The sequence below is a fragment of the Clytia hemisphaerica genome, unplaced genomic scaffold (assembly GCF_902728285.1).
Source record: "Clytia hemisphaerica strain Z4C2 unplaced genomic scaffold, Clytia hemisphaerica genome assembly, whole genome shotgun sequence".
Classification (NCBI taxonomy): Eukaryota; Metazoa; Cnidaria; class Hydrozoa; order Leptothecata; family Clytiidae; genus Clytia; species Clytia hemisphaerica.
The window spans coordinates 593,080-603,908 of record NW_027104548.1 but is presented as its reverse complement, the minus strand read 5'-3'; the positions used below and the strand labels follow the sequence as shown (position 1 = coordinate 603,908).

General features: G+C 35.9%; 1 protein-coding gene across 10 annotated transcripts; it reads right to left on the bottom strand.

Moving 5' to 3' along the window:
- Positions 1-354: 354 nt before the first annotated feature.
- On the bottom strand, positions 355-10,246 carry LOC136822797 (uncharacterized). Of its 10 annotated transcripts, XM_067079091.1 has the most exons (16): positions 9,926-10,245; positions 9,460-9,635; positions 8,620-8,839; positions 6,574-6,685; positions 6,220-6,378; positions 5,712-5,840; positions 5,263-5,391; positions 4,812-4,940; positions 4,409-4,552; positions 3,808-3,930; positions 3,390-3,518; positions 2,882-3,025; positions 2,533-2,676; positions 2,131-2,274; positions 1,442-1,585; positions 355-1,192 (listed from the first exon to the last, which is right to left on the bottom strand). In XM_067079091.1, the coding sequence occupies exons 1-16, from the start codon at positions 10,080-10,082 to the stop codon at positions 745-747; spliced, it is 2,631 nt and encodes an 876-aa protein (XP_066935192.1). In that variant the 5' UTR covers positions 10,083-10,245; the 3' UTR covers positions 355-744. The 10 variants fall into 10 exon arrangements, with proteins under 10 accessions (XP_066935192.1, XP_066935195.1, XP_066935198.1 ...); XM_067079094.1 differs by lacking the exon at positions 4,409-4,552 and having other exon boundaries at positions 617-1,192; XM_067079093.1 differs by lacking the exon at positions 2,882-3,025 and having other exon boundaries at positions 618-1,192.
- Positions 10,247-10,829: the final 583 nt, after the last annotated feature.

The window sequence follows — 10,829 nt, the reverse complement described above, 5'->3', positions numbered from 1 at the left end:
CTTTATTTAAGACGCTCACTATTTGCATTATGCATTGCTCGCTGCTCGCAGTTTGAGCACTCTTGTGACTACGCAATGCAATCCACAAAATGTGTAACCGTACATCCTGTGCCCAAGTTCAGGAGTTGCCATAAAGCCATTATGGTAATAACCGGGAGGGCACATTGCTATACATTGTAGTTACAATTCAAGAGTTACCCCATATTTTGGTCAAATTGTGGTTCAAATCATCGACTTTTGGACCCTCTCAAAGGTACAAGCTGTTAAAAAGAGCCGCGGCGAAAAAGTTTCTTGAACCACCCGAGGTTTAGTGTTTTAAGACTAAGGTTCTTATCTAAATATGTTCTTATGTAAATATAATTAAGAGGGGTGAAGTGTTTTAATTCTATATAGTATATATTGATATCATCCAATAAGATTGCACCTTTATGATGTTCGTCACTACTCCATGTTTTCTAGCATGAAATGAAAGATGACACAAAAGGCACCACTAAACTAAAATCAATTCATCTGAAAAAGATTGTGCTACGCAATGACGGTTAGATTATGTAAATTTTATACCATTTTATTTGTATAGGATATAAAAAAACACGGACTTCTACTTGTAACTGAAATTGAAATAGTATTTCGTTACTTATTACTGTTTCCGCTTTAAAACAAGATCAAATTGTATCTTATCACCAAACCAGAAATTGTTCTTAACGTTTGAATTTCTTCCTTTTCTCAAATTACTTGAACATTGCTTTAAGACCCACTTCTGAAGCCATAACCGATACCATGATTATGATTGTGGTGAAAATGTCCACGACCTTGAGGCACCACTAACGGGTGGCGAGGTTCGTAGTCACCTTCCCCTATTTCTTGGTCTGTATCAAGCATATCCCCAGTGGAAGGGTTACCCCAACCTGCTAAGCCAGACCCAAAGCGTCCTTTATAACCATGACTGAAGCCGTATTGTCCATTATGTTCGGCTGAAAAATCTCCACTTTCATTGTGAGCTATGGGACCCATACCATGGGCAGTAGGACCACCCCACGCGAAGCCATGACCAGCACCAAATCCATGGTCCCAGCCTCCTTCATCTTTACCAATATGTCCTATACCAAGATTGTTGTATCCTTCTACCATGTATTTCTTTGATGGTGATGTAACAACATTCTCAGTATGGGTGGAACGAACAATTCCTGATCTCCTATAAAAGTATGGTGCTTATCTGTGATTTTGTTTGGTTAGAAACTTTTAGCACCTGTTAGAAGATCAGCAGTATAAAGGTCAAGGTGATTTCGAGTTTGTTAATGATGAAAAAAGCATAATTGTATAAATTGTAATTTATAAGGGACACAACAAAATTAATAATACAAAGTGATTATTTTTTTAAGAATTTATTCTAACAAATTTTCAAATTTACAAAAATACACTAAACTAGGTATAAATCACTTACTTATACCAATAAGGAGCGCCCCATCCTCCGCCAGTATGTCCTGGATGGAAACCACCCCATCCTGCACTTGGTGGACCATAATAATGTGTTGGTACTAATTGTTTTGCAGAGTGAGTCTTTTCAGGATTCTTCGTTTCGCTTTTTCTGAGGTAAGGTAAAGGAGGACTAGTTATAACTTATTACCATGACAAAGATAGTTAGCCTGTACGACGGACTCTAGTGTGTAATATTCCAAAGCAGGTTCAAGTCAACCTTGTACAGAAAACTATTGTACTGAAACTAAAATATGATAACGAGCTTTTATATGGAAGCTGACCTTCTTTTTTTATTTGAGCACAACAATGAGGTTAAATAACGATAGATGAATCACGACGACGGACGGATTTCCATTAGCCTTGTTCTTTCGCGCTGCGGAACTTTTCTACAGGCTAACCTGAGAGCATAACTTAGACTTACCATTCAAAGAAATCAACTTATGTTATTGTTTATACAATGAAGCTCCGCTTGTATGTACTGTATGTACTACACGGGGCAAATCTACCTTGCTTTCAGGTTAGCCTGAAGAAAAAATCCGCAGCGTTAATGAACAAGGATAGAGGAAAAACTTCCGTCGTCGTGATTTATCTATCGATACTTAAGCTTGCTAAGGATCGCTAAAACACAAAAAATAACTTTTAAAATTGACTTACTTATACCAATAAGGAGCGCCCCATCCACCGCCAGTATGTCCTGGGTGGAAACCACCCCATCCTGCACTTGGTGGACCATAATAATGTGTTGGTACTAATTGTTTTGTAGAGTGTGTTTTTCCTGGATTCTTGGTCTCACTTTTTCTGAAAAAATTAAAATGGTAAAAAATATAAACGTTTTTAATTGAAATCAAGGGGAAAGGTGTATTGTGGCAAATCCTCTTTCAAAATAATTATAATTCTTATTCCTTAATACAGATCAGTCTACTTGAGCTTATATACTACATCACTAGATACATGAGTTTCTCATCACTTTCTAAGAAATGGCAAATTTTGACGAGACTGAAAACATTTTCGTCATCATTGTCGTAAATGGCTACCAAAAGGTATCAGTATACTTACTTGTACCAATAAGGAGCGCCCCATCCTCCACCAGTATGTCCTGGATGGAAACCACCCCATCCTGCACTTGGTGGACCATAATAATGCGTTGGTACTAATTGTTTTGTAGAGTGAGTTTTTCCTGGATTCTTTGTCTCGCTTTTTCTGTAAAGACAAATGACGAAGTGAAGACACGAATTACAACGACCACTTGAAAATACAGTAGATAAATGAACTACTACCTGACAAAAGGTAGGCGAACGAGCCACAAGTAAGTCAAAATCTTCGAAAAGGAAGCTTTTAGGTAACTATGTTTGCAGTAACTTTGATTTGGGTTACCATGCAAAGATGATCAAAATGTTCAACTTACTTGTACCAATAAGGAGCACCCCATCCTCCGCCAGTATGTCCTGGGTGGAAACCACCCCATCCCGCACTTGGTGGACCATAATAATGCGTTGGCACTAATTGTTTTGCAGAGTGAGTCTTTTCAGGATTTTTCGTTTCGCTTTTTCTATTTATATGAAAACAACGGTAAATATTAGACTTGAAACTTTGATATTAGACTTTTATGATAAAGGCAACAAAGGTCTATTAGCCATTTGTAGATCCTTTTTAGAAGGGCTTACCAGACGGTAAAAGACTTTTGGTCTGTATATTTTTTTTAGTTTGGCGGTAAACCCCCAATTCTTTTTGCTAAAATGATTTTGTAAGTTTGAAAAACGATGTTTTGAAAACGTTGAAGATGGGTTCACACAGGGTTTCCACGTTGAGAGATCTATTGCTTACAAAAAAGTTTGCTCAGAAATATTAAGAGGAATCTAAAGACCAAATATCTCAAACTATCTGACTACGCCTTTGAAATCTAAACAACTTACTTGTACCAATAAGGAGCACCCCAACCTCCACCAGTATGTCCTGGCTGGAAACCACCCCATCCTGCACTTGGTGGACCATAATAGTGTGTTGGTACTAATTGTCTAACTTGTGGAGTGTGAGTTCGTTTTCTGTTGGTTTAAGTAAAATAATATAGTTCCCATTATAATTCAGAATAGTGTTGCCAACTTTAGTTCAGTGCTACAACTCGAATAGAAAAACATTATAACCTAAAGATATAAAGAGAATATCTCCCAATCGTATTTTATTAAAGCATTGCATTATTTTGGCAATGCTTTTCCTCACATTACCAGTATATGCAAAAGCTCTAACATGTTTAGAGGATTCTTCAAGAAAGCTGTGCGCAAGTTTAAACATCGAAATAGCCGAGGAAATCAAAGTATGTTCGTTCAAACTTACTTATACCAATAAGGAGCACCCCAACCTCCACCAGTGTGTCCTGGGTGGAAACCGCCCCATCCTGCACTTGGTGGACCATAATAATGTGTTGGTACTAGCTGCTTTGGTGATACATCGTCTTTTCTAAAAAAATGGGATATAAGCAATTGGAAAATGCTTAAGAAATCTCAATCGACCATACATAGGACGTAATGGGTAGGCGTCTCTAGTACTTAAATCTATTTTCTAAAATGTCAAAATCTCTGGAAATACTTCTTAGTGTAGTATAGGGGGCGGGGCGTACGAGGGTTCTGATTTTCGAAAAACCGAAAAATTTTGTTTTTGAGCCATCTTGCAAAAATTCCGAAATTCAAGAATGTAATCTTTTCATCACCCAGATTTTGACGTACAAATACGTCTATTTCAGATACCGAACCAATTTTAGGATTCCGTAATATTACCCGAATTCCGAGTAAAAACGATTGATTTCTGCAACACCGAAACCTCGTAGGCCGTATCTAAAATATTAGTATCGTTTCAGCTTCCAAACAAGACTTTGTTAGCTTTTGATAGCAGCGAAAGTTAAACTTTTTTTTGCTTTACATCACAAATATTAACTTACTTGTACCAATAAGGGGAACCCCAACCTCCGCCAGTATGTCCTGGGTGGAAACCACCCCATCCTGCACTTGGTGGGCCATAATAATGTGTTGGAACTAATTGTTTTGCAGAGTGAGTCTTTTCAGGATTCTTCGTATCGCTTTTCCTAAAAGTGTACATAATAATGAAAGTAACTCAAAATAGATGCACTCAAGTACGCTTTATTCTATTGTAGCCGGTGAATCTATTTCATCATTTACTACGAGAAACTATACCAAGTTTATTATTCTACTATTTTGAGGACGTCGGAGTAACTGAAACGATTAGGAACAACCCATAGTTCTGACGCACAAAACAAGACGTTGTTAGCTTTGGAAAGCAATTGAAGTTGAACATTCCTTATTTTATCATAGATATTATCTTACTTATACCAATAAGGAGCACCCCAACCTCCGCCAGTATGTCCTGGGTGGAAACCACCCCATCCTGCACTTGGTGGGCCATAATAATGTGTTGGTACTAATTGTCTGACTTGTGGAGTGTGAGTTCGTTTTCTATAAGGCAGAAAATCAATTTTATAAAAAATATTCTTCAAAAATTTGCCAATCTATCCCAACAATGCTCAATAGATACAACAAGAAGATTCCTTCGAAAAATTCGTTTCACGTCAAGGGGAAGATCTCTAAAGATGGTTGTTTATCAGTTAATGATTATCAATGATTTTTGTTGAAATAAATTTGAGCTCTAAGGGAATTTATTTCCATTACCATTACTAAATAGTAATAGTAAGGGGTAATATTTTTCAACAGTAATGAAACTGAACAGTATTAGAGTGACGGTGTTTATTGATTTTGTAAGAGTAAATGGAGGACTTACTTGTACCAATAAGGAGCACCCCAACCTCCACCAGTATGTCCTGGCTGGAAACCACCCCATCCTGCACTTGGTGGACCATAATAATGTGTTGGTACTAATTGTCTGACTTGTGGAGTGTGAGTTCGTTTTCTATAAGGCAGAAAATCAATTTTATGAAAAATATTCTTCAAAAATTTGCCAATCTATCCCAACAATACTCAATAGATCACAACAAGAAGATTCCTTCGAAAAATTCGTTTCACGCCAAGGGGAAGATCTCTAAAGATGGTTTATCAGTTAATGATTATCAATGATTTTTGTTGAAATAAATTTGAGCTCTAAGGGAATTTATTTCCATTACCATTACTAAATAGTAATAGTAAGGGGTAATATTTTTCAACAGTAATGAAACTGAACAGTATTAGAGTGACGGTGTTTATTGATTTTGTTAGAGTAAATGGAGGACTTACTTGTACCAGTAAGGAGCACCCCAACCTCCACCAGTATGTCCTGGGTGGAAACCGCCCCATCCTGCACTTGGTGGACCATAATAATGTGTTGGTACTAATTGTCTGACTTGTGGAGTGTGAGTTCGTTTTCTACGAATAAAAAAGAAAAATTAGTGTTAAACAATAGTAGCTAAAATCCCAAAATTTTTAGATTTCTTAAACAATGCTTAATCTCTTGGATTGGTCGGTATAGATATTTAAAAATGTCAAACAGGCATCAGTTTAAAACGAGAAAAAAGCATCATTTTTGAGACAGATTCGCCAAAAGCTTAATAGGGGAACTCCCTAATTCCTGGAATACTTGTTTGAACATGGGAAATGTTATGAATTAGTTTCCCTGAAGAGCTCATTATGTTATCAAAGTCGATGAAACAGTCATAGTAGTAGCTTCATATACGGAGAAGAAAACATATTATTAATCAATCAACACGTCATGCATAAACAGCTGTCATAAAATCGGTAAACTTACTTGTACCAATAAGGAGCACCCCAACCACCGCCAGTATGTCCTGGGTGGAAACCACCCCATCCTGCACTTGGTGGACCATAATAATGTGTTGGTACTAATTGTCGTCTATGTCTCGACTTTGGAGTTTCGGCGTCTTCTAAAGCTTCGATGTCAACTTTCCTGTAACGAAAAGAATAATGCTTATTAAAAGGTGTTTTTGAAAACATTTTTTATAGGAAGAATTGAATTTTCTGTCTCAGCTGCTCAAAGATTTAAAAAAAAAAAATATGCTCAAATGTTCTAAAGATGATCGTAATGTGTCTCAGTTTCTTTATTTTTGTTCGTAAGAATGTTGAAAGAATCGTCATTGCTTACTTTGTTGCCGGTTTCTTCGGTGGAGGTTTATCTCCATCGTCTTTAGCTTCTGTGGGAGGTTTATCTTCTTTAGCTTCTGTTGGTGGTGGTGCACATGGCGGCTCTGGTGCTCCTTGGGAAAGGAAGAAGAAAGTGAAGTAAAAGGTTCTCAAATCTCTTTTTTTTTCTAGATTTGAGAAATTGCATTAATTACAAAATGCTTAATTAGCGATTTGTTAGCCAGGAGAATCTAAATCAAATTTTACAACCCTTGGTTTTTAAGCTGGAAATCTCGATTTCTGGGAAGGAACCTCAATATTTCAAAATTAAGTTACCATTTGAAAATAGATTCCCATCGATGAATACTTTTATCTATAGATCAATTTAAAGATAAATTACAGAGTTCTTGGTTAAGGTGGTAGTCTACCGAGAAATGGAAAATCATCGAAAAAATTGTCGAATTTTGGTTTTTGGGTGTTTTGAGATCCTTAGGTCTTTCTGAACATCTCCTGGAAATTTCAGAGAGATATCTTTATTTTTCAGGTCGCAGTGAACATTTTTGTCCTGCTGGGTGCTTGAAAAATCGCCCTAGCAACGGAAAAAATCCCGTTGCTAAGGACTTATTTTTTCAATCTCGGCCGAAACATAGCAATGTGATACGCCAAAAGAAAGCTCTTTTTACGCCCTTTTCGAGCGTCAAAATATTATTTTCCGTGGCATTACGTCATCCTTAAAATTAAAGATGGTAGCTTCAGTAGTGTAACACATCAAAACAAGCTGAAAAGCAAGCTGTTAGCATGATTCTGCAATTTCTTGGCAGGTTTTAGATCAAAACTTAATTTCTTTGATGGAAATGATTTGTTTAAATGAAGAATAGACTCTACAGAAGCCATAAAGTTGCTGTACATTGGTTATGTTGCTGGATTTCTACGAAAAACATTTAAGTTGACGCCATTTTGTTTTGAGGAGCATATAGGCGGTGAGAGGCGGTGTGTGCTTTTTGGTGGCTCACATAATGTTTTGTAGTGGATTTAAATGCAACTGAGATATTTCGAAGCACAACATGATGTAACAGAGATGGAAATGTGCATTATAATGAACTGGACCTAACTTCTGGAGACGCACATTCTCATCTGACACCCGCCACTCATAACAGCCTTCCTTCGGTCAAGAAGCCAGCTCATTGCTCATTGTCATCTAGTCTATGTGAATAAAAATATGCACACAAAAAGTTTTCATGCCTACAGAGAGTTATGCTGGACTTTCAATGAACATTTTGACACACTTATGTGGCTGTTTTCACCCAAATTTGATGTTATCGCAAGATTACCGCAAACTTTGCTATGTATACATGACTTTAGCGCAACATGTTTTTGTTGATTTTTGGATAATTTATCAATTTTTGTGAAATGTTTTACTTTAACTTTTGAAACCTGACTGGTTGGATGAGTATTCAGTGAAGAAATTTTTTGAAAAGAGCTTTCCAACTTAAAATAATACCCATTTTTGCAGACTTTTGCCTTTTTCTTTGATTTTCTCAAAACGCGTTTCCGGGGGTTTGCATTCACCTTGTCAGAAATATCTTAGGATTGAGAGTAGCTACAGACTTGAAATTTTCAGGGAAGTTTCCTTACATGATTGTGTATTGAATGAATGGATTAAAAAGTTTTAAAATTGGTTTCCTGATTTTTAATCTCAAAAAAGCGTTTTTTTCAGTTTCTTACCCCCTGGAAAAAATTTTCAATTTTTTTTTTCACTCATTCCAGACCTTTTCTAATATTAGTCATTTAAAAAAAAAACTAACTTCATAGGTCAAGCCGACTATTCAGAAAACCTGACACAAGCAAAATAAAGTATTTTACCCCCTGGCTGATTTTACCCCCGTCTTTGGTTATTTTTAGAATTTTTTTTTATTTTTAGAAATGTTAATAGTTGATATACATTTCCTGAAAATTTCATTACGAAATGTAAAGAAGTTCTTGAGTTATTGCAAAAAATGTGATTTTTTGACTTTTGAAATCTGGCGGTAGACTACCACCTTAACGGAATTAGCAGCAGCCTTCATACCTCCACAAGGGCAGTCAGGAGACATTCCACACCCATATAATGGGTGATAATACGGGTAAGGATATTGCCACAAACTTCCTGGATAGAAATCACCATGATAGTTGAATTGTTTCTTTTCAGCAACATTGTGTTTTCGTTGAGTTTTCTTATGGTGCTTCTTCTTGTGCTGTTGTTTCTTTTTGGATGGCTTTTTTGTTGGATTCAAAACGGAGACTGGGTCCTGGAAATCAAGAGCACACGTTAATCAAATAATAACATTCCTATAGGATCAAATTCATGATGAATTTTGAAAAAGATCGGTCAATAAGGCCACCAATTGTTGCTAATTGCATAAGTTCTAGACGTTAAAAAAGTCTCTAGCAAATGACAATTAGAGAAGAGCTGAGATGGTTTTTGTTTTGAAAAGGAAACGTAACCTTAGTTTGGACCGAAAGGAAATTTTCAAATTCCAGACTAATTTGACTAAAAAATGGGTAAAAATTTAAAATTGAATAATGACTTTTTTTTATAATGAATCTTTTTTAAGGGAGAGGGGAGGGTTTGAAAAGGGCCCTGGTTCTTTCCTTAAAGAAAAATAAGAATCCGTATTGTATGCACGTCGTGAACAAACTATCTAAGAACACAAGGCTTCGATGACCAATATATCATTAATTAAGAACAAGATAAAAACATTTTAAGGCTTTGCAGATTCTAAGACACCCGATTTCTTAGAAAATGGACAAAAATACTCACAAAATAGTAAAAATAAAATCATGTTAAGAACATTTTAAACTTGAAAATCAGAAGAACAAAAAGATCCGAATGCTTCAAAAATTTTGGATGTTCTTATAGAATACGTACTGTTTCATCGACAGCATCATTGAACTGGTCTTTAGTTTCTTTATCAACTGAAGAAACTTGGGGTTGCTTTGAAGAAGGTTTCTTCTTGATGTTGGTCTTAGTGTGGACCTCAGTGGTTGTTGTTTCGGTCACGTCAACTTCACCACCATCATCATCACTATCGTTGTTATGGTTACCTGTAACAAAAATCAAAAAACTCGATTTAATTTTAATAGCCATCTCGTTAGAAAATACAAAAATTTATGAAAGTTGGGGTTATTAATGGTTATACTGATCTGCTGGTTAGAACTACTTTCAAACATTAGTGGAGTAGTATTTGGTTTAAATTCGATTTATTACAAACATCCTCCAAAACAATGGTTTCAAAGTCTCAAGCAAACATAGATAAGTGAAATTACCAGGTTTTCAGGCCTACTGAACGACATTTATTATGAATTGCAAGACAAAATGAGGAAACAATTTTCACCTTGACTTTTGCTACCAGATGACGGTAATTTACTCCATTTCTCCCAAGGATCTTTATCGGTTGATTTTACAGCATCGGGGTCAATCGTATCATCACAATGAAGTACTTGGAAAATCGCAGCAGCCAAAATCAGAAATACTATTGAAATCTTATACATTTTGCTAATTATGATTATATCATTATGTATTTATCTTAGCAGGACAAAAGAGCCAAACACAAAAAACAGACAATACAATTCAATTATCGAACAAAAATTTGCAAAATTTAGCGTAAAAATTGTAACTTGTCTAGTACTTCAAAAAGCTTAAGATTTTATTATATTTTTCTTGATTATTTATGTTTAACTTTTTGTTTCCACTATTTGCGCCTTTGTTTCGTTCCGAATGAGTGCAGCGACTGATCAATTATGCGCCCTTCAAAACAAAAACATCTTATTGGGCATAAATCTTCTGTTTTCAGATCAATTGTCCATTGTCTGTTCAATTGTCGTTTTAGGATAATTCATTAATTGTGTCTGACAGCTAAAAATTCCTGTTTGGGATTAGTTCCATTTTACATCCAATTTTTTCAAAAGTCTGCCAAAACGGTTCAAATTTCCCGTTAGAAGGAGACAACAGGCAATTTCAAATTAATGTGTACTTCACAGCACCGCGAAATCTGCTATTTCTCTTCGCAGCGAAATCTGCTATCTCTCTTCAAATCTAGATTCAGAAGAAAGACCTTGAAAAGTGTAAACTGGAATGGTTTATAGAGTTTCCAGGCTTACATTTTCAGTTTGTATTTGTCAAGGCCTATCATTTTGAGCCAAGGCTTTGAGAATGTAAAAACTCCTAAGAAAGTTGATGACATCATAAAGTATTACAATGACATAATAAGCCACTTTAGACCAATTGACAAAGTCTTG